Source organism: Orcinus orca, chromosome 16, assembly GCF_937001465.1.
Source record: "Orcinus orca chromosome 16, mOrcOrc1.1, whole genome shotgun sequence".
Classification (NCBI taxonomy): domain Eukaryota; kingdom Metazoa; phylum Chordata; class Mammalia; order Artiodactyla; family Delphinidae; genus Orcinus; species Orcinus orca.
The window spans coordinates 27,362,974-27,385,863 of NC_064574.1; the positions used below are offsets into that span (position 1 = coordinate 27,362,974).

General features: G+C 54.4%; 2 protein-coding genes across 3 annotated transcripts; both read left to right on the plus strand.

Moving 5' to 3' along the window:
* Positions 1-246: 246 nt before the first annotated feature.
* DUSP15 (dual specificity phosphatase 15) lies at positions 247-9,163 on the plus strand. Of its 2 annotated transcripts, XM_033433456.2 has the most exons (7): positions 247-468; positions 1,164-1,197; positions 3,139-3,221; positions 5,281-5,330; positions 6,307-6,381; positions 7,533-7,704; positions 8,541-9,163. In XM_033433456.2, exons 1-7 carry the CDS (start codon positions 448-450, stop codon positions 8,811-8,813), a joined length of 708 nt encoding a protein of 235 aa, XP_033289347.1. In that variant the 5' UTR covers positions 247-447; the 3' UTR covers positions 8,814-9,163. The 2 variants fall into 2 exon arrangements, with proteins under 2 accessions (XP_033289347.1, XP_033289348.1); XM_033433457.2 differs by lacking the exons at positions 247-468; positions 1,164-1,197; positions 5,281-5,330 and having other exon boundaries at positions 3,156-3,221.
* A 3,425-nt stretch (positions 9,164-12,588) lies between these two features.
* On the plus strand, positions 12,589-22,842 carry LOC101288148 (interferon regulatory factor 4-like). The gene is made up of 8 exons (XM_049699192.1): positions 12,589-12,938; positions 17,832-18,118; positions 18,237-18,429; positions 19,232-19,319; positions 19,439-19,504; positions 20,274-20,645; positions 21,265-21,383; positions 21,613-22,842. The coding sequence occupies exons 1-8, from the start codon at positions 12,729-12,731 to the stop codon at positions 21,721-21,723; spliced, it is 1,446 nt and encodes a 481-aa protein (XP_049555149.1). The 5' UTR covers positions 12,589-12,728; the 3' UTR covers positions 21,724-22,842.
* The last annotated feature ends 48 nt before the right edge of the window (positions 22,843-22,890 follow it).

Genomic DNA, 22,890 nt, shown 5'->3' on the forward strand with positions numbered 1-22,890 from the left:
GGAGCGCCCCGCCCCCACCTCCGGAGGTGCAGGCCCCTCGCGGCCCCAACAAGCTGCCGTTGTCCCGCGGGCCCCGGGCCCGGCACACTGGGGCTTTGTCCAGCCCCCCGCCGCGACCCACGGGTGGGGGGGCGGCCCACATGACTAAGGGGGTAGGAGGAGCCTGCAGCGGCGGTGGCGGCGGCGGCGGCAGCGGCGACTCCAGCATTTCCCTCCCTGGCCGGGGGTCGGCGGGCGGTGGCGGCGGCAGCGGCGGCGGCGGCAGCTGGGCAGGGCTGGGCCGAGCTGCGGACGCCAGGCCCCCCGATCCCCGCCAGGCTGCGGACACCAGGCCCCCCGATCCCCGCCAGGCTGCAGGCGCCGGGCCTGGGCCGTCAGGGCAGCTGTGACCCTTGCGCTCAGCGGGTGGCGAGCTGGGGGTGCGCCCGGATCCCCGCCCCCGGGATCATGGGGAATGGCATGACCAAGGTAGGGGGCCGGGATGGCGCAACCCGCACCTGGCCGGCCCCAGCGCCGGCCGGGCGCCCGCCTCTGACCTTCTGGCTCTGGCGGTCTGTGTGTCTATTTCTCTGTCTCCCTGGGACCCTGAGATCGTACGTCTCTGTCTGTCTCTCTGGGGCGGTATCTCTCTCTGACTCTGCCTCTCTGTGTCTCTGTCTCTGACAGTTTCTGTGACTCTGTATTTCTTGCTGTGTCTTTCTGTGGCACTCTTGTCACCCCCAGACTATCTCTTCCTGAGTCCCTTTCTCTGTCTCCATGTGTCTCTGTCTCCCTGGACTCTCTCTAACGCTGTTTCTCTATCCTTCCCCATCCCCCACCCCAAGGCACGACCCCCATCTGTCCCTGCCTTCCCACTTCCTTCTCAGAATTCCCCATCACCCACCTTAGAAAGTCCACCTCTCCCTTTGCCCCCCTCCCCTGTGCTCCTCCCACCCTCTTTCCCTAGGTCTTTGTGCCCCTCCTTCCTCTTTCCTCTCCCCCTACCCAGGCTGGCCTCCCTTGATGCCCCCCTGCTGCCCTCCCCAGACATCACTCATAGAGCATCCAGGCCCACAAGACGGGGGTGATCGCTCCCTGAGTCCTGAGGGCCAGACGCCCTTCATGGGACTGAGAGGGGCTGCATGCACCCCTACCCGGCTGACCCCGGCCTGTCTCTCCTGTAGGTACTTCCTGGACTCTACCTCGGAAACTTCATCGGTGAGCACCGCCCATTCTGTCCCAAGGCCATGGCACGCTCCCTGTCCCAGGCCTGTGTCCACCATTCATGCTCCGGCCCACGCACCCTGGACACGCTCAGGAATGGGGCCGGGGGCAGGGAAGCGATGCCAGGCTGGGAGGGGGAAAGAACTCATGAAGACTAAGGGGGATGTGGGTGGAGGAGTGTCCCCAGTACAGAGGGCTCCGAACACTGGACACTGGGCAAGGCTGCACCTGCTCTGAGCCTCGGCCTCTCCCACAGCACAAGGCCCACCCCCGCTTCTAAGGATTTTGCCAGCCCTGAGGTTCTGGGGTGAGGTCTGTTTGGAGGTGTTGCTTCTAGCTGGGAAGCTGCGAAGGCTTCCTGCCACAACCTCCTCCTCAGAGGAGGGGTCTCTAGAGACTGGACTCTACGTCAGAAACTTCACCGGGGAGCACTGCCCGCTCTGTCCCAAGGCCACAGCACTCCGCCTGTCCCAGGCCTGGGCTAAGAGACAGGCTGGTCCGGAGCTTGGGAGACCCAAGGCAGGAAAAGTCACTTCCATCTGTGGAGTCAGAGAAAGCTTTAGGGAGGGAGGGGCATCTGCACTGGGGCAGAGCTTTCCCCATCCACTCCTGTCCCACTCTGGGCTTAGGGGCCCTACTTTCCTAAACCCTGGTCCCTTCCTCCCCGGGAGCTCCCTCAGCAGCTCACACCACACCGACTTCTGAATATTTGGTAAGTAAGGTCTGAATCCCCTTTAAGTGTGCAGGCCCATGAGGGCAGGAGCCATGAACTTGACCCCACAATGCCATGCCCAGCCAAGGCTGCACATGGTAAACACTCAGTAAATGTGGTGAATGAGGAAGTGGGCATGTGGAGATCAAGTGTTATTTACTTCGATTATAAAAGGTCTGCATGCACTGGAAATCCAGCCCCTAGAGGTGGTTACTGATAGCTGTGGGAGGTATATCCCTGGGTTGTTTTCATGTATCTTTGTACATATAGATATAATATTTAAAACAAAAATGGAGGCCTATTCTGCATGCTGTTCTGTAACCTGTGTTTCCCATTTAATAATATATTGTGGGCTTCCTTGCACATCAGCACACAGAGATCTTGTTAGTGGCTGCACAGTATTCAAGTATGAATATACCATTATTTATCCAGTCCCCTTGTGGTTTGTTCCCTTTTTTTTTTTTTTTTTTTTTGGCTGCATTGGGTCTTCGTTGCTACACGCAGGCTTTTCTCTAGTTGCGGCGAGCGGGAGCCACTCTTCATTGTGGTGCGCAGGCTTCTCATGGCCGTGGCTTCTCTTGTTGTGGAACACGGGCTCTAGGCGCACGGGCTTCAGTAGTTGTAGCACGCGAGCTCAGTAGTTGTGGCTCGCAGGCTCTAGAGCGCAGCCTCAGTAGTTGTGGCACACGGGCTTAGTTGCTCCATGGCATGCGGAATCTTCCCGGACTAGGGCTCGAACCCGTGTCCCCTGCATTGGCAGGCGGATCCTTAACCACTGCACCACCAGGGAAGCCCAGTTCCCATTTTTAACTGTTTCTGATGTGTTGACAGTCATAAGCAGCAGTGCAGAGAACCATCTTCTACACACAGCTTTCTGTGTGAGTTAACCCTTCTGTAGTCAAGATTCCTAGAAGAATTGCCTGGTGAAGGATATGCCACAGAAGGGTGTTTGCAACGGAAAGAACAGCAGGGGCAAGGCTGGGGAGGTGCTGGGCTGTTACCTGTGGGTGCCCCAGTGGAGAGACTGAAGCTTAGGGGTGTGACAGGACCTGTCATGCTGGGAGCAAGAGGTGGTGAAGGAGCAGGGAGCCAGCAGAGGGTGGGCCAAGGTGGAGAGGGCGGGCTGAGTAGGAGAGTGGGGCAGTGAGCTCCCGCCTCACTTGGCCATCGGAGTATATAGGTCACACCTGCCAGATTGGCTCAAGCATCCTTGTTTCTTTCAGACGCCAAAGACACGGATCAGCTAGGCCGGAATAAGATCACACACATCATCTCCATCCACGAGTCACCCCAGCCTCTGCTGCAGGTAAGCCTTACCCCCAACCCAGAGCTGCACATGGGTGGGAAGGGGGGTTTCAGACCCCCACAGCACCCATTTATCAAGTACCTACGACGTGCCAGATCCTCTACTGGCACCAGGCCTTCCTGACCCATATGCTAACTCATTTGCTTAAAAACTGGCCTGTTTTACATTAGCATCCCTATTTGCTCCCTCTCTGGCAACTGAGGACCAGAGAGGTAAAGTAACCGGCCTGAGGTCACACATCCAGGAAGCTAAGGAGCTGGAATTTGAACACAGGACATCTGGCTCCAGAGGCCTCACACTAAACCTTCAAAAGTCTCCCACAGGGGCTTCCCGTTGTCCAACTGAATAGATGACTCCACGTAGATGTTTCTGGGCTCTGTGTCTTGCTCTGTGACCTGGGGCTATGATTTCACCTGTCTGGGCCTCTGATCCCTCAGCCCTATCTGCCCCCAGGGGACTGTGATATGGTAAAGATGCTTTGCACACTGTACAGCACGGCCCCCACTGGGAGGGTTGGAGCTGGTATTATCGAATCCTGGAAAAGACGGGGTGAGGATGTTATGACCTAGAGTAGGGAAGTAGGAAATCCAGGCCACATGTGCTGGAGTCAGGAGCTCTGAGTTCACATCTTCACCACATTCTGACTGTAACCTTGGGCACAGGACTTCACTTCTCTAGACCTCAGTTGCCTGATCCGTAAAAGGGGAATTTTATAACAGTACCTACCTCACTGGGTTGTTGAGAGCCACAAAATAGGCGCTCAACAAATTATAGCTGACATAATAACAAAGTTAATCATATTCTCAATCGGTAAACAGAGCCCCTTCCTCTTTATCTGTTAGAGTCTGGCTCACCCATCGACGGGAGAGAACTGTGGGTGGGAAGGGACTCTGGAGATCTGAGATCCAGACCGGGTTCTGTCACAGCTTTGCTGTGTGCCCTTGGGCAGGGTCCTCGCCCTCTCTGGGCCTTACTTTCCCCTTGTGTCAGATTTGATGGTCTCTAAGAGCTACCTCCAATAATCTGTGGTTCTCAGTGTCACAGAGACACTAGAAGAAATTTCCAGGTCAATGGAGTCTGATTTTGCTTTATAGAGCAGGCTTGTTTTGGAGTATTTGGAGTATGCAAGTCACTAGAGTGCCTGAGGAAGGTTGTCTAGGCATGACTATGTTTACTAATGAAATGACTGCTGGCAAAATGAGTCCCTGCTCCGGCAGCCCTGCCCTCTTCTCCCTCCCCATCCATCAGTGAATTTACCAGTCAGGGTTTGATAATGCCCTGCAAATCCAAGGCCAAATGTGTTGCAAAGCGAATTTGCGAACCTTGCAAAAGATGCAGGCTCGTGTGACCTTGGGGAGAGTGAGTTACAGAGAAGGGCTGGAATCTCACACAAAGCCACTAACAGATGAGGACCTAGCCAGGCGGTCACTTAGTCACTGGCTGGAGGTGCGCCAGTCCCTTGAAAAGAGCCATTTGAATATCAAAGGACTAAGAGAGGTCCCTGAGAAAAGTGATTCTTGGAATGTGGGCAGGGCTCATCTTTAAGATCCTGTGTGAAGGTTAGGTGTGGAGTGAAAGATGTGGTAGCAAGTTTGTTGGAGAAATTCCTGACAATTCATTCCTTGATTATTTTAATAATTAGCACAGAGTTTTATAACCACAATTCATGAACTAAAACTAATCTTCATATTTCTTGTTTCTTTTCAAGAGAATAAAATCTGCTTTGCCCTTCTTACTGTGTAATTTTGTAATCCTTTTATGGAGGGGAGTCAAGTTAAGTGGCCCTTTCCCAGCTATTAAATAAAAGGTCCCTGAATCCTTTTCGGCAAGTCTTTGTGCCCGAGTCAGCTATGGGGTTAGGATACCATCTTCTCAGAAGGTTCTGGAACCACAGATGGCCAGACCTGGGAGGCCCTCAGAGGAGGTGTCTACCCTCTTTGGACAGAGACAATAACAGTGGCCCAGAGAGGGGCAGGAACTGGCCTAAGGTTGCGAGGTGCTTGGGAGGCCCAGGCTGGGGTTGGGGTGCAGGCTGCCCATGTGTGTTTTGTACTTGCAGGACATAACCTACCTTCGCATCTCAGTGGCCGACGCCCCTGAGGTACCCATGTAAGTTCCTCTGGACGGGCTGACAGATGGACAGACAGCTGCTTCGTGTGGTGGGAAGAGGGAGGGTGGGAGGTGGTCTGAGGGAGGACAGAGAGGACTCAGGCCACAAAGCTGTCCTGGAGACCCCAGCACAGGTGTTCTCCCAGACCACCTGGACTCTGTCTCAGCACACCCTTGCCTATGCCGCTGGCCAAGTCTTAACCTCCCAGAGCTCAGTCTCTTTGGCTATGAAATGGAGAAAACACCCTGTCCCTCAGGCTCAGACGCCCCAGTGGATTTGAAAGGGTCAGGCTCAGCCTGTTCCTGGCCTTGGAGTTAAGGCATCTGGGTTCAGGCCAGGCTCTGCCATTTACTTGCTGTTTGGCCTTGGACAAATCACTTGCCCTCTCTGAGAGAGAAAATGGGTGTGTGAGGGGTTGGGGCCATCAGCACCAAGGAGGCTGTCATAGATCAGATAGCGCAGGTTGAGGATCTAGGACAGGGCCTGGCGTGTAATGAGGGCTCAGAAAGCAGGATTTTGCTTTATGTTATTAGCAGTAGTACACCCCAGCCTGGGAGGGACCCAGAGACACTCCTGCCCCTTGGGACTCTTGCTCCCAACCCTGTTGTTGACCATTATTGTCCCCAGGCGCTCTGTTTGCAGACCCCAGAGGGGTGGGACTCCTCGCACCCATTTCCTTGAAAGGTCAAGATAAACCCTCCATGAAAATAGGATCCACAGGACCCATTGAAGAGGTGCTCCTGCCTCTGCGGTGGGATTTGCCAGCATTGGCCTCTCTCACCTCCTGAAACGCCACCATTATTGCTTCACACACACCTCCACCAGTACTACAGTATCAGCCCCTAGTCACTGCACGTGCTGGCTGACCTGAGGATCCAGGGCTCTGTCTCTTGCCATCCCAGAGATGGGGAGGGGGACAACTCCTAGGAGACCTGTCCCCCCCAGTGCTCTGTACCTTATTGCTTTCTTCTCTAGCAAAAAGCACTTCAAAGAATGTATCAACTTCATCCACTGTTGCCGCCTCAATGGGGGAAACTGCCTTGTGCACTGGTGAGTTAAGAGGGGAGTGGGGGAAGGGGAAGTGAGTGGCCTTCCTCCATCCTGAACGTGCCCTCATCCTGTGGGGAATGCAGAGCCTGCGATGGATCTTCTCCAGCCTGTCACAATGCCTGACAGTCCACCATTCGTCTGACAGGCTGATGGAGGACTCAGATCAAGGCTCTGTCTCTTACCAGCTGTATGGCCATGGCCAGATAGCTATTTCTCCCTGAGACTCAATTTTCTCATCTGTAAAATGGGAAAAAAGAATGTTGACCTGGCGAGCTATTGGGAGGAATAGGTGAGGTCAGGCAGGTAGCCCAGCATCCTTCAGTAGTTCCAGCTCCTTCTCCTCCCCTCTAGCCTTTGAGGCAGTAGTACAGGGCAGTGAGGAGCCCCAGGCTGGGAGATGGGACCCCTGAGTTTTCCCAGGGGCCCCTGGCCCTGTTGATTTCATTCATTCCATAACTTCTCACTACGCCTGGCTCGGGGTAGCTCTGCCTGAGCCCCAGCCATAGGGACGGCTCCTCCAGCCTGCCTCTCCCCCCTCTTCCTCCTTTCCTTGCTCCAGCTGTGCTGGCCATCTCCCCATTCTTCAAGTCCACCAGGATCCCACCCACATGGTCTTTGTACACTGCCCAGAACATTCTTGACAATCCTTACCCGTCTTTCAGGATTCAGCTTGATGTCACTTCCTTGCAAATCCCTTCCCTAATCCTCCGCATCCCTTCCACTAGATTAATACCTCTTCTTATACAATCTCCTAGCCTCTGGACTCATCTTCGAAGCAGTTATCACCACCTGAAATTGTTTCCCTTGTTAGTGTCTGTCTCTCCCAACCATACTGTAAGCCCCAGGATGGCAGAGACCATGTCTGTTTTATTCGCCACTATATCCCCAGTACCTGAAAAATCACAGATGATCAGGAAACGTGTACTGAATGATTGAGTGAAGTGATGTTTCACTCAGGCCTTTGATGTGGGTGAATGCCAGGCAGAGGGAACAGCATAGACAAAGGCCTGATGTGGGAAGACAGGTCCTGGCAGGTTCCTTGTGGTTGGAGCTCAGGAGGCAAGGGTGGGAGAGCTGAAGTGGGGATGGGGTGCCTGGAGGACACGGAGGAGATTGGGCCTTACCTGAAGCCTTGGGGTGGGATGTCCCAGCTTTGCAGGCATCTCCCGAAGCACCACCATCGTGACGGCATATGTGATGACTGTGACAGGACTGAGCTGGCGGGACGTGCTTGAAGCCATCAAGGCCACGCGGCCCATCGCCAACCCCAACCCAGGCTTTAGGCAGCAGCTTGAAGAGTTTGGCTGGGGCAGTTCCCGGAAGGTAGGGGCAGGGGCAGGGGTGGGAAACTCTTCTTACTTGAGCTGAGCACTGATTGGAAGGAATTTAGCCTGTGCTTCAGACCCGGCAGAAGATTTTTCTGGGGTCTTGAACTCGTGGCTCTTGAGCTAACCTAGCCCCTAGGTTGGATGGCCAAGTGTTTCCTTTTCCTTTTTAACTTAGGATTTGAACACCCGTGGGCCTGATTATGGACCCTTCAATCTGGCTAGGTTCCAGCATTGCCTGCTCTGCCTACCTGGAGCCTGAAGGCATTTGAACATTTGGCTCCTCTGGGGAGACATGTCCAGTCCTTATTCCACCCCTGGGTCCTTGATGAGGCCAAAGCAGTTCCTTCTCTTATGCCCACTGGGCAGATGGCACATGGAGATGTCGGGGACTGAGCCGCGCCCTCCCCCACCCGCAAACAAGAGATGAGAGAGAGAAGCAGTCAGTGCAGGAAGGCAGGCTGCTGCCCAGAGACTTGTCTGCAAGGCTGCATTAGGAGAGAGGCAGGCAGGGAAGAGGGCTTGCTTGAGTAGAGTTGTTGGTTAGTGTGGGGAGGGGTTAATGTGGTCCCCACTGTGCAGGTGGGGGGCTCACTTTAGTAGGTCTGGAAGATGGAGTGTCAAAGGGGAAGGGGATTCAGGGAGAGGGGAGGGATTCGGAGGGAGAGGGGCTCAGTTAGGGGGATGGGGACGCAGAAGGGAAGCTAAGAGGATGGTCAGGACGGGAGGGGCTTAGCGAGGTGTGGGAAGCTCGAAGAAGAGCGGAAGCTCTGAGGATTGGGGAGGGGACCGAGCCGGCGGCCCGGCATCGACCCCGACTCCACCCCACCCCAGCTTCGCCGGCAGCTGGAGGAGCGCTTCGGGGAGAGCCCTTTCCGCGACGAGGAGGAGGTGCGCGCGCTGCTGCCGATGTGCGCGCGCTGCCGGCAGGGCTCTGCGAGCGCGGCCTCTTCCCCCGCGCCCAGCTCCTCGGCCTCGGAGGGGACCTTGCAGCGCCTGGTGCCGCGGTCGCCCCGGGAAGCCCACCGGCCGCTGCCGCTGCTGGCGCGCGTCAAGCAGACTTTCTCTTGCCTCCCGCGGTGTCTGTCCCGCAAAGGCAGCAAGTGAGGATCCTGCCCCGCCGTGGCGCCCCTCGGCCTCTCGACCGGTCCCCTTCGGGGATTGTCTGCGCCTCCCACGGCCTTCAGGACGGGCCCAGAGCCTGTGGGAGCCCCGCGGCGGCCTGATCCCCGCCCCTGCCCCCTTCGCGCCTTGCTTGTCTGCGTCCGCGGTCAGTGTGTCCTCCATCTGTGTGTGTGGCTCTGTGTCTGGGCCGGCCTGCTGCAGCTACCTGGTGCCTTAGTTCTTGGGCTGGGGGAGGGTGCCCCCGGCCCCCCCTCCCATTAAAGGCGGTGGGAGTGGGAGTGGGTGGGTGGGGTAGTTGGATGGGCCTGGAGGATATTAAAGAGACACAGAAGCTGCCTGTCTGATCGCCTCCCAGTCGTTCCTTCATTGAGCAAAGGCAGGGCTGCAGGACTCTGCCAGGGGCTGGAGCCTGCCGGAAAAAAGAATGGGAGGGGGTTTGCATCCCCTAGGGCCTGAGGAGCCTGCCACCCTCCGTGAACTGCAGTCTGCAGGGCTGAGTTCCACTTCCCTGACCCTCACCCCATCTCTCCCTGGAGCCCTGGTCTCCTGAAAAGGCCGCCAGCTCCTCCTCTCTGAACCCCTTTCCCCCTGGCTGAGCTCCTGTCCTCCCTGAGCACTGCGCCCCCCCCCACCGCCTCCTCCCCAGCTCCTTTCCTTTCCCTATCCACAAATCTTAGCTAGTAAAGGTATAGTAGTAGTACCTGCCTCATGCCTGACTTTTTACTTGAATGAGTTCACTTACTCCCCGGGGAGGAAACTGAGGCTCAGAGTGGTCAGGCAGCTTGCCCAAGGACACACAGCTAGAGTAGGGGAGGCTGGGTTTGAAGCTAGACACTCTGTGTCCCATGATGGTTGTTAAGAAGCAGCTCCTTCTGGTCTTGAAGGTTATTGGCAAGGAGGATCCACCCCCAGCTAGTGGGAATGGCCCTCCCCACCTAGAGTTTAAAGGCCAGGGGAGCCACTGTGGAGGGAGGGTCTCAGGGCAGCCCATAAAGCAGCAAACTGACTCTGAGGATGAACAGGGGTCACCCGAGCTGATTTTTCCTAAACTAAAATTAACTTAGAATTAAGAGAGATCTGAAATCTCTATAATCTAATAAACACCTGTATGGGGGTTCTTATTATGCACCAAGCACTGTGTCCAGGGCTGTGGGGGAGGCCTAGATTCCAGTATTCGGGGTGGGAGGATGGATGAAATAACCTTCACCTGCTACCCAACCTCCTCCTCTGCATTCATGCAACATGAGTTCATTGAGTACCTACTGTATGCCAGGCATTGTACTGGGCACTGAAGACACAGCAATGGGCAAACCTGCGCCCTGGTGTTGCTGACATTCTGGTGGGAAAGACACTAGATAAACAGATAAACAAAAGAAAAAATATGTCCGGGGGACTTCCCTGGTGGCGCAGTAGTTAAGACTCTGCGCTCCCAATGCAAGGGGCCCGGGTTCCATCCCTGGTCGGGGAACTAGATCCCACATGCATGCCGCAACTAAGAGTTCTAATGCCTCAACTAAGGAGCCAGCCTGCCGCAACTAAGACCCAGTGAAACCAAATAAATAAATATTTTTTTTAAAAAACGGGGGGCTTCCCTGGTGGCACAGTGGTTAAGAATCCACCTGCCAGTGGACACAGGTTTGATCCCTGGTCTGGGAAGATCCCACATGCCGCGACGCAGCTAAGCCGCACGCCAAAACTACTGAAGCCCCCGCGCGTAGAGCCCGTGCTCTGCAACAAGAGAATCCACCTCAGTGAGAAGCCCGCACACCTTAACGAAGAGTAGCCCCCGCTCGCAGCAAGTAGAGAAAGCCCATGTGTGGCAACGAAGACCCAACTCAGCCAAAAAAAAAAAAACTCCATTCCTATCATCTCTAGGACAAACAAAACCACTTGATCTGATGTTCCAGGTCCTTCATAATGCTCCCCGCCCCCTTCCATTGCTGCTTTTACCACACTGTGGCTCAATAACAGCAATAATACCACTCATTTATTGAGCACTTACTGTGGGCCAGGCAATGTGCCAAACACTTTACCTGCATCTCGTTGAATCCCCAAGCAGCCCTGTGAAGTGGCTGGTCAGCTAGCAAGTGGTGGGGCTGGGATTTGAATCCAGGCAGTCTGGCTGTGGACCCCATCCTTGTCATTACTATGACTCTGCCCACCCCCCCCCCAGAAAAAAATGAAGAGATTGCCTGACACAATCAATACTCCTGCTTAGATGTAATTATTACTCTTGTATTTATTATTTTATTTTAGTTTTTAATTTTTTATTTTATTTTTGGTTGCGTTGGATCTTCGCTGCTGCACTCAGGGTTTCTCTAGTTGTGGCGAGCGGAGGCTACTCTTCGTTGTGGTGCGCGGCTTTCTCATTGCAGTGGCTTCTCTTGTTGCGGAGCACAGGCTCTAAGCGCACGGGCTTCAGTAGTTGTGGCATGTGGGCTCAGTAGTTGTGGCTTGCGGGCTCTAGAGCACAGGCTCAGTAGTTGTAGCACATGGGCTTAGTTGCTCCGTGACATGTGGGATCTTCCTGGACCAGGGATCGAACCCGTGTCCCCTGCATTGGCAGGTGGATCCTTAACCATTGCACCACCAGGGAAGTCCCATACTCTTGTATTTAATCATATGAAATTTTTTGTGCTCCATCAGAGTCCTACAGCTCTGATTTTGAATCCTGGCTGTGACTGTAGAAATGTCAGAACTGGGTGGCTGCTGCCATATGAGGACAGAAGGTGGGGATCATGAAGCAAGGCCCCTGACAGGTACACATGAGGGACAGTGCTCCCAGCCTCTGGTCAACACTGGCTGGCCATCCAGCTCGGTGCTCCCTGCAGTGAGGGGTGGTTTCTCCCTCTCAGAGCCTCAGTTTTCCCAGGTACACAGCCAGGGTGGAGCAGTCTGAGCTACTTGACCTCTTTCATATCACAACCCCCCTCTGACAATTTAATGAAAGATACAAACCCTAGAAAAAATGCGTAGAGATGAAAAAATTGCATACACTTTGGGCGGGTCACGGACCCCACCCAGAATCCATAAACTCCAGGTGCAGCTGTTGGGAGGCAGTGTGGGGCACTGTTCAGGCCCCTGGGCTCTGGGGGCAGAGAGTCCTGGGTTCAGATTCTGACTCCCCCAGGCACTAGCTCTGTGACCTCAGTCCTCTTAACAAAGTAGGTAATTACACTCATCTCACATGCTGTTGTGAGAACCCACTGAGACACTGCAGAAAAGGCTTCAGCCAGGCCCAGCACCATGGTGAGCAATCAGAAAGGGACTCCCAATATTTAAGGAAATATTTCTCCAAGGGTGACCCATGGACCACCTGGATCAGAATCCCATGGCGGGACTTGTTTAAAATGCACGTTCCTGGACTTCTTGCCCAGAAAATCTGATTCTTCAGGTCTGGGATGGCGGCTAGGAGTATGCATTTTAAACCAGTCTCTGCCTCCCAATTCTACTGGGAGTTAGTCTGAGAAGCACTATGCTTTTCCCACCTCCACAGTCCAGGTCCTGGAAAGAGACTAAGTTTCCGGTAGGCTGGGAAGAGCAGAAAACAGGTGCAGGGATGGTGCAAGGGACGCCTCTGAGCGCCCTTCGGGGGCCCCCCTCCAGGGATGAGCAGAACCCGGGCTACCCCACCCCGTACCCTTCAGTGGGTCTTGGTGGTGCCTCTAGCTGCCCCCGATGTGAGGACCGACACCCTCCAGGCCAGGCGACACGGGGAGGGGCGACAGGGCCTCTGGGGAGCAGAAAGGAAAGTGAAACCTCCTGCCCAGCCTTTCGCTTTCGCCGCCTCCACTCGCCGTCCAGGTGGCCCCCGCGATCCCCTGTCGCGCTGGGGTCTGGCCGCCGCATTCCCAGACCTGGTCCCCGGAGCACTGTGTCCCCGATGGCCGGCGACCAATGGCGGAGGGACGAAGGGAGGGTCCCCGACAGCAGGCGACTCATGGCGGGGGCCCCCTGCGTCTCCGCGACTGGCTGGTGGCGCAGATCGAGAGCGGGCGCTACGCTGGGCTGCGCTGGGAGGACGCGGGCAAGACCCTCTTCCGCATCCCCTGGAAGCACGCAGCCAAGCAGGGCTACCAGGCGCAGCAGGACGCGGCGCTCTTCAGGGTAAGGATGCGCGGGCCGGGGGTCGCCAGCCCGGCCCGGGAGGGCTCTGCGCTCACACTGTCGCAGAGTCCGGAACCGACCCGACACGCTGTCACCTCGGGCCACAGGTTCACCCCTTAACCTCAGTTGTCTCTAGGTTGAGGGTAGTGTTCTGTATACATGGGAGACCCTCCCACACCCTCTTAAAAGAGAATCAGACAAGGGCTGCATAACCTGCACCATCCCCACGCCTCAGGGGACCTCTCCTCCCTCTCCTTGAGGAAATTAGATGCCACCGCCACCATGGAAATTCCCTCCACTTCCCACCCGTAAACTGTTAACCCCAGCAGCTTCGGGGACATTTTCTGTGCTTTCCAACACCAGCCCTTCTCAGGGACCTCCTCCAGGGATGCCCTCCCTTTCCTTAGACACCATTAACTTCCTCCAAACTGGCTCTTTCCCACCAAGATTGAAACTGGAATCTCTCCCGTGAGCAAAAAGCAACCAACCGCATCCCAGGCCACCGCCACCATCCCAAACACCACGTCTCCAGCTCCTGCTTCTCTGGCCTCCCCTCTCCTTTCACAGGGTGAAGCACCTAGAAAGGGTCTTCTGGACATCAACGCCCTCACTCATAAACCCCTCCCCCCCCCAGCCCACAGTGTGGTTCCTCTCCCTCCTGCTAATGTCTCTAATTTTGCCAAATCCAAGGATGCCGTAACTATCATCTTCTTGGACCCCTGGGTGGGTTTGTGTCTAGTGGACCCTCCCTTCTTGAAACAGTCTCACTTGGTTTCCAGGATCTGTGTCCCCTCCCCACTCCAACCCTGACCTGTTTTCCTCCTGCCTTCCTGGACCCCGCTTCTCAGCCTCCATCCCTTCTTCTCCTCTTTTGGGGCTCTCAGCACTCTCTCCTGGACCTCCCTCCTCACGTCCCACTCTCCCCTTCCACAGCCTCAGTGTGGAGCCCAGCGTTTCCCAGCCTCCCAGCCAAGCCCCAAGCCTGCTGGTCTGACAGCCCAGACCTCTCAGACTCAGCACCTCCTTAATAGCACACTCATCAGCTCCCTCCTACAAACGTCTGTATTTCCCAAAATGGAAGATGGCACGGATCGCCACCTAGACCCCAGAGCTGGGCACCTGAACCCTGGCCGCTCCCCTCTCCTGCAATCTCATTCTAATCCATTTCCAAGGCCTTCGGCTCTTACTGCAGAACTGCTCTTTCGTCCGTCTACGTGGACCCGTTCCCACCATCTCTCACCAGGATAACTGAATGCCCTGCTTTCCCATCCCTCAGCTCTCCCCTCAGTCCTCCAGAGGTATATTTCTAAATGTAAATCTTGCCTTGACACTCTCCTACTCAGAGTCCTTCCGTGGCTCCCCATTGCTCTTGTGATAAAGTCCCAACTCCTTACCAAGACCTCAAAGCCCTGCATGAACTGCTCCTCCCTGGCCTCTGTCCGTCTCTCTCCACTCCTTCCCCAACCTTAGACCCAGCCAGACAGTTCCCTTCAGTCTCCAAATGCTTCCTGTCTCTCTCACCGTGAGAACTTTGTACATTCTGTTCCCCCTGCCTGGAACACCCTTTCTTCTTCACTTTCACTAGCCAACTCCCATCATGCTCAGCTTAAACATCTCTTACTAAAGACAAGCCTTCCCTGATGCGTTCATTTGCTTAATGCATTTATGAAGCTCTCAGTGCTTCTCCCAAGTCGTCCCTGATTCCTTCTGCTTCCTCCATGGAACCGCTTTCCCTATGAATTATAAGTGCCTTGTATGAGTCTGCCTCCTCCAGCTGCCCGTGGGTGGTGACCTTGAGTGCAGTGCCTGGCCCACAGATAACTGGTTCAGGAAGTGAACAGGTGGTTACCTGGCCTGCCCCTTAAGGCTATGTGCCGTTCAGAAGTGGGAGATTCTGGGGACTGGCCCTCCCTGTCCCTCTTTGGCACTGCTTTAACCCATTCCTCAACACACCCCTGACACACACATGTGACTCCCTGGCTTCAGGCCCTCCTGGTGCCTCAAAGTCCACGGGATAAAGCTTGGCTTTCGAGGACATTCATGATCCAGCTTCAACCTGTCTTCTTCCTTTAATTCCTCTTCCCCTTCCCCCCCACCACATACAGTTGATCCTCATTATTCACAGATTCCATATTTACAAATTCTCTTACTCGCTAAAATTATATGTAATCTCAAAATTGATATTCAAGGCACTTTTGCAGCCATTCACAGACATGCACAGGATGGCAAAAAAAAAAAATTGTCACCAACATGCATGTTCCCAGCTGAGGTTGAGCAAGGTGACAACTCTAGTTTCAGCTCTTCTACTGTAAACAGGTGTCCTTTCGCAGACAATATTTAGTCCACGTTTTTAATATTTTTGTGCTTTTTGTTGGTGATTTCACTGTTTAAAATGACCCCCCAGCTTACACAGTGTTGCAGCGCTGTCAGTATTCCTGAGCACAGGAAGGCTGTGACGTCTGTAAGTTTCTTTCAGACGTGAGTTACAGGGTTGCTGGCCATGAGTTCACTGTTAATGAATGAACAGTTTATATTAAATAAGGTGTCCTTCAACAGAAACGCTCATAGAACAAGGTTATGTATTGACCAGCTGATGAAAATGGGGTGACCAGAGGCGCGCAGGAACCTAGCCTTGTATTTCCCTTAGGAGTGATGGTTCAGTGTTTGCTGACTCAGTGGTTGTGTAAATTTTATAGAACACAACTACCAGGAATAACAAGAATCAACAGTACACATACCCTCAGACACGCACACCAGCTCCAGTCACACCAGGCTGCCCACTGTCCCCTGCGCGCATCACGCGCTTCCATGCCTTTGCTCGAGCTGTTCCCCCTGCCGGGAACGTCACTCCACCTGGCAACGTCCTATTTATCCTTCGAGGCCCAATTTGATTCATTCAACAAATACTTATTGAGCATCTCCTGTGTGCCAGGCACCACTTTAAATGCTTAGGGGCACAGCAGTGTCCCCAAAGATCCCTCTCTCATCATGGTGACAACACCCTGTGCCTTGAGCCCAGGTTACCTTTGAGTTAGAGCATCCTTAACATAATGAATAAGTACTGCAATAAATAAGCAGCGTGTGCCAGGTGCTGTGCTAAGCACATTACATAGACCGCTCATCTTACACGTGCCACAACCAGGTGAGGTTAGGTATTATTGGCACAGTTTACAGACAGCAAAATCAAGCCTTAAAGGTGTCACCACTGGCAAGAGACACCAACAGAGGAACTGTGGCTTTTCAGTCTGGTGTCGCACTAAGCCTGGGATCTCCGAGAGCAATGACTGAGTGTGATTTATCAGTTAAATCCCCCGCCCCCCATCCCTGAAAGTGAGCAATGCGAACAAGACATCTCCTACTGTCCTCCCCTTTGACTACTGTGCTCCAGCCTCACTGGCCTTCCTTGAATCTCTCCTACCCCAGGACCTCTGCACTTGCTGTTCCTTCTACCTAGTACAGCCTTCCCCCAGATCTTTGTCCGACTCCATCCTTCTTTTCAATCAGGCTTCAGCCCAAATGCCACTTCCTCCGTGAGGCCTTTTCTGATCACCCTCTCTAAAGCAGCCCCTCATATTTATTTATTTATTTAGTCCCTCTACCACAACAGTCATTCTAATGTGTTTAATGAGTATCTTTGGTTTGTATGTTTTCTTGCAAAGTGGGCATTGCTGTTTCGTGTGTATTCTTACCTTATATACATCATAATTGTGTCATAGATCTCATTCTGTGTCTTACTTTTATTTCACTCAAGGTCATGCTCTGAAGATCTATTCTTGTTCTCTGTCCATCTAATTTGTTTCTAGATGCTGCCTAGAACTCTCCAGTGGGCATCTATTACACGCACTCCCCCACCTACTTTCCCAGGGATGGACACAAGTCTGCTTTCCAGACCACAAATAACGCTGCAGTGGATCCTTGCCCTGGTCCCCTCGTGAGCCTCTGTGAGAATTCCTTTGGAATTGGCATTTCTGCTCACAGGGTATGCTTATACTTAATTGGACTAGGCATGCCTGATTGCCCTCCAGAGACTCTGCTGCCATTCCATGCCCACCAACTGTGTCCACATCCCAACCAACTACTGGCTTATCCAACTGGCTAAATTTTGTAAGCTTACAGGTGATATCTCATACTTTTATTTGCATTTCTCTGGCACTAATGAGTTTCAGTACTTTCTCCTATGCTCATGGGATTCTGGTTTCCTCTTCTGTAAACCACCCATCCTTGTCCTTTGATAAGAATGTTTCTTTAGGGGATGCTTTCTGTTTCTTACTGATTTGCAGAAGTTCCTGTATGTTCTAGATCTTAGCCCCTTGCTGATTTCAGACATTGCAATGTTTTTGCCTTATGGTTCATGCCTTTAAAGTTTTGGTTAAGAAGGATTCTCTGCCCCAGAAGATTTTCTTCTACATTCTTTCCTATTAAGTTTATAGTCTTACCCCTTACTTTTGGTTTTTTAATCATCTGCAGTCCACTTTGTTTGTGGCAATAGGTAAGGATTCCGTTTTATGGCTCTCCAGATAGCAAGTCACTGCCAGCATTTTATATCCCATCGTATTTTTTTTTTATTTATCACAATCCATAATTTGGAATATAGTTATTTCCTTTCAGCTGTTTGCGGCTGCCTTCTCCCATGAGACTTGAGTTCCTTGAGAACAGGGACCATGTATGTCTTGTTGTTCCCCATTTAGTCCTTAACTTGGGCCTGGCACACAGCAGGAGCTCAAGGAATATGTGTTGGATGGAGGGAGGGAGGAAGAGAAGGAAGGAGGGAGGGGCTGAAGGACAGAGGGAGAGAGAGAGAAGGGTGGGAGGCAAGGCAGCCCTCATCCCTTTCCACGGCACCATCCCCATCTCCCACGCTATTCCTCCCCCAATGCCCCTGCTCACCCCCAGGCCTGGGCCATATACAAGGGCAAGCACCTAGAGGGCGTTGACAAGGAGGACCCCTCCACCTGGAAGACGCGGCTCCGCTGTGCCCTCAACAACAGCGCTGACTTCTGTGAGGTGCGCTCGCTCAACCAGCTGGACATCTCCAACCCCTACAAGGTCTACCGGCTCCTGTCTGCTGGTGCCCACAACCCAGGTACCATCCTGTCCCTGGAGGTAGCAGCTGAGGATGGCTCTCTGGGCAATAAGGACCTCACATTGCCCATCTGTAAAATGGGAAATGGGCTTATTGAGCTTAAATAAGCTCATGGGCTGGTAAACCTAGAAGGACCTTACAGTTTATCTCCCCATTCGAAAAGGAGGAAACTGAGCCCAGAGAGAGGTGGGCCTTGCCTGAGATCATGCAGTGAGCTGGGTTACTCTGGTCTGGGCTCACCTCAGACAAGGTTGGGGGGTTCCCCTTGGGGCCCAGGAAACCACAGACTATTTCTTACTTCATCCAGTTACCAGGGCTTGTGCCCCCTGTAAAGAGGAGGGCATTCTTCATAGCCAGCAGTTGCCCCCTGGAGAAGTGACAGAGCCGGCCTGCAAGACAGAAGAGCAGGTCAGTGTGTCCTTCCAGCCCCTACAGCCTTGCTAGCCCAGGCACCTCGCACCCATACCACCCCCTGTATAATCTCCAGCGCATTCATCTCATCCTCTCCATCAGCTCCTGCCCATCTCTGTTCCCATCCATCAGCTCTACTTCCTGCGTCTACTCTATCTCTGCCATCATTTTCATCTCCTTCATTCTATTCTCCTTGACTCCATCATTTCTGTCCCATCGTCTCCACCATCTTCACCTCCATCTCTCTGTCTGCGCCAGCCCTATTTTCTCCCATTTCAGCCCCTCTTCCCTGTCATCATGGGATCAATCACTCTGTCCCCACTCATCCCATCAGATCCAGTTCCATCACTGTATTCCCTTCACCTGCATCACCTCTAGCTCTCATTGTTGCCATCACCCCATCATCTCTATCTCCATCACTGTCTGTGTCACTCTTACTCCACCCCATCACCTCTCCCCCGTCATCTGCGGTTCATTCCTCTGTTCCCATCTCCCCATTAGCCTGGTTCATTCCACTGTCCCAAGTGTCCCCATTCCATTGCTCTATCACCCCATTTCTATCACCCCATCTCCTCATTCACTGCTAGCACTTTTCTCTCCCTATCACAATGAGCTTCACCTCCAAAAACCCCATCAACTCTCTCTTTAACTCTACGGGGTAAACTTCAAAGTCCCTATCAAGCCCGGCTGGCTTTCAGTCTGTCCAGACCTCCCCCTGCCCCAGTTTAGACTGTCTGGGAGCTCCTGTGGCCCACAGGTCTCCTCTTCCACCCTCACGACCCTTTCTCCCGATGCTCAGGTTGGCTCCAGATTAGACACAGAGGATAAAGACAAGAAGCAGCCCCCCAGGCTGGCCTCCCTGCCCCCAGGCCCTTTGGCTGGCCACAGTAAGGACTGGGTCTCCTCACCCACCCCTGCCTCCTCCCCGGCCTCTTCCAGGACCTTGATCTAGGGGTCGAGGGACCCAGGGTGAGGCGATGCCTTACTGCTTCCCCTCCTTCTCCAGGGTACCAGGCTCAGGATCCTGCTCACCCCTGGGGCCCCTTGCCTTCTGAGGACTTCAGCAACCCCGGTAAGGAATCCGAAGGCCCTCTCCCCTGACCGCTGTGCAGAACTGGGGAGGACCTAGGGTTGGTGCCGAATAGCCTCTGTCTCCCACCCAAAGCACCCAGCCCAGACTCCAGATAACAACAGCTAACATTTGTTGAGGGCTTGGCTTATACCAGGCATCCTTCTACGTCCCCCCACAGCCCTGTGAGATAGATACTGCCATTCTTCCCATTTTACAGATGCAGAAACCAGACACAGAGGTTAAGAACCCTGCCCAAGGTCACACAGTTAGTAACCCTGGGAAAGTTACTATCAGATCACAGCTCCTAAGGGGCAGTGAGAGATTAGAACCCAAGGGCCTGGCTGTAGAGCCCACAGCCCTAACCACTGAGCATACTGCTAGCTCTTCATATGGGAGGCTGCTGTTTTGTTGTTGTTGTTGCTGTTATTATTATGATTATTATTTCTACCGGCATTAAAAATATTTACCCGGAAGAAACTCCTAGAATCCCAGAAATTTGGGCTGGGAGGGCGTCAGTGTCATGCCCCCATTGTACTGATGGCCCCAGACCCTATGCTTTTGAAGCTCAACTACCAGTTTGTTTATACTGGAAGCTGCTATTATTTACTACCACCACTACTACTAGAATTACTATTATTACTTATCGGGAGGGAGTGTCAAAAATTCCCGAGGTGGCGGCCGGGTGACCTCTGGGTTCCCTGCCCTGTTGTGAGGGGAGGGGAAGCCGGCGCCGCCAACGCCGGGCGCGCGTCCCCTCCCTCTCCCGCAGATTTTTGGCTGCACGTGCGACTCTTCTATGGCGCGGAGCTGGTGCGCGAAGCCACAGCGCGCGCGGCCGAGGGCTGCAGCCTGAGTCCGCGCGCAGCCGCCGCTGCCGCCGAGCTCCTGCTGGGGTCGCCGCCGCGCGTCGCGCAGGTTCGTTTCCCGGAGCCGCCGCCCAGCGCCCGCGTCCTGCGGCGCCTGCTGCCCCACCTGGAGCGCGGAGTGCTGCTCTGGGTGGCGCCCGAGGGCGTCTTCGCCAAGCGCCTGTGCCAGGGCCGTGTGTACTGGCGCGGCCCGCTCGCCCCGCACCGCGCGCGGCCCAACAAACTGGAGCGAGAGCGCACCTGCCAGCTCCTCGACACGCGCAGCTTCCTCGCGGGTAAGAGCGCGACAGCGGGGCCGCTGGCGGCGCGGGGCGGAGTGGCCGGGCACTGGGGTCGGCAAAGGAACTCGGACAGAGGAGAGTGGGCACACGAGATGTGGGCGCGGGGCGATGGACTTGACGATGCTGGGCTGGAGTGGGAATGGAAACAAAGGACATGACGCAGAAGCACCAGGGGTGGGAACGAATATGGGCATCGGGAGGGCTGGGCACAGATTAGACATAGGCGTATGGGAGGTGTAGGCACGAGGCAGGATGGGGCACTGGGTGTGGGACATAAGCATAGGACTTGGGCACGTGTTGTCATAGGGCGTTATGCATAGGGTGGGCATCGGGGGCACTGGACACACGATAGGCATAGGTGAGTGGCAGTGGGCATGGGGTGGGCATAAAGGCATGATAGCGAGCATAGGGCACGAGGCACGGGGCATGAAACCTAGAAGTGGGAGCAGATGTGGGACATGAGGCAGGTGTGGGGACGTGGAAGTGGGCATAGGGCATGGGCACACAATGGGGATGTGGGCTTACGGGACGTGTGCATAGGATGTGAGCACAAGGTGGGCACCAGGTGGGACGCCCCATCTTGGCCCAGACCCCACAGTCTCGGTGCCCATAGAACTGAGAGCCCACCTGCATCATGGTCGCCAGGAGCCCGAGTACCAGATCCGGCTGTGCTTTGGCGAGGAGTACCCGGGGCCCCCGGACCAGCCTGAGGAGCGTCTCATTATGGCCCATGTGAGTCACCTCCCACTCCAGCGGAGAACCACACCCTCCAGCCTCCCCGAACGGCCTCACTGCTCCCTCCAGTCCCAGCTCCGCTCTGGACCTGCCTTATCTGATCTGGAAGACCTTGCGTGTAAAATGCATGTGGAGAGGAGCTGTCACTCCCGCCCCCCGACCCCAACAAAGGGTGTGGGTAAAGGGGAAGGTTGGCTTATTGCCCCACCCCACCCCCACCCCGCAGGTGGAGCCAGTCTTCGCGCGGGAGCTCCTCCTACACTCGAAGCTCCACGGCCAGGTGCCTCGGTGGCGCGTTCCCAGCCCCGCATCCCCGACAGCGTCACTCACCTGCTGACACAGCTGAGTCAGCCCTGAGCGGTTGTTTCCCCCTCCCGTACCCTCTACAGCAGTCCCCACAGGGTGCAGATCCCACCCCAGCCCTGCCCTAGCTGAGCCAGGGGACTTTAAGTCTCGCCTCACTCATCGCCCAGGTAGGTTGAGACAGCGGAAGCCAGTCACGGCCTTCAACCTCTCAGCCAATGAGATGGAGCCCCGGGAACCCAGGAAGGAGGCGCGTAAGCGGACAGCCGGGCAGCTGGGCCTGGGGCGTCAGGCTTGGGAGCTAAACTCGACCTTGAGGTTCCAGAAATAGCAATTAGGTCAGAAACAAGACTTCATCTTTTTGTGAAGAGCCGGACAAGCCCATAGCGGTTTACCTAAAGCAGACCTTACCTGCAATTGATCCATTATAAGGTTTGCTTAAAGCTGAGTTTACTGGGAGTTCCCTGGTGGTTAGGACTCTGTGCTTCCACTGCTGGGGGCCCAGGTTCGAGGGATCCCTCGTGGGGGAACTAAGATCCCACAAGCCGCCAGGTGCAGCCAAAAAGAAAAGGGGCTGAGTTTACCAATAAGATCCTCCGCATAGATTAGACTGAAGCCCAACCAGTAACAGAATTGCCCCACCTCTGAGGGGCTATGAGTTTCCAGACCCTCCTTTCACCTGCCACAAGTCTCTCTTCTTTTGGGGTGGGTGGGGATTGTGAGGGGAGGGGGTCCCAAAACAGAGGACTTAGCCTGAACCTGGGGCTTTAAATGCTAACCACTGAACCACCGCCAGCAGATACTGTCTTTGGAGAAACTGAGGCAGGCCTAGGACAGAAGCCAAAGTGGGAGCCAGGAGTCCAGCCCCTGCCCAAGCCCCCCCAATCTTTGCAAACTGTAAGTTGTAGGGAGTCCTTGAGAATTGGGAGGGAGCCCTCTCCACCATGAAGGCAGTGACCCTGCCTTGTCAGTAAAGTCACTGTTTTCTACCCCAGATATCAGACCTTTTACCTTTTCTGATTTCTGACTTTATTTATAGGAATTCTCTTACAGATGGCAACATAATAAATCTTTTAGTGGTACACTAATAAGCCACTTTTATGGGGGGAAACCTGTATGATTCAATAAAGGGCAGAATCAGTCTTAAAATTCATTCAACGAATGTTTATTGAGCACCTACTCTGTTCCAGGCAGATACTGG

What these genes read in the sequence shown, in the direction of transcription:
- DUSP15 (XM_033433456.2), top strand. Translation starts at nt 448, where the DNA reads ATGGGGAATGGCATGACCAAG. An exon ending in TGGGGAATGGCATGACCAAG is followed by an intron (nt 469 to 1,163) that starts GTAGGGGGCCGG and finishes TCTCTCCTGTAG; the next exon opens with GTACTTCCTGGACTCTACCT. An exon ending in CACCCCAGCCTCTGCTGCAG is followed by an intron (nt 3,222 to 5,280) that starts GTAAGCCTTACC and finishes TTGTACTTGCAG; the next exon opens with GACATAACCTACCTTCGCAT.
- LOC101288148 (XM_049699192.1), top strand. Translation starts at nt 12,729, where the DNA reads ATGGCGGAGGGACGAAGGGAGGGTCCCCGACAGCAGGCGACTCATGGC. An exon ending in AGGACGCGGCGCTCTTCAGG is followed by an intron (nt 12,939 to 17,831) that starts GTAAGGATGCGC and finishes GCTCACCCCCAG; the next exon opens with GCCTGGGCCATATACAAGGG. An exon ending in TGAGGACTTCAGCAACCCCG is followed by an intron (nt 19,505 to 20,273) that starts GTAAGGAATCCG and finishes CCTCTCCCGCAG; the next exon opens with ATTTTTGGCTGCACGTGCGA.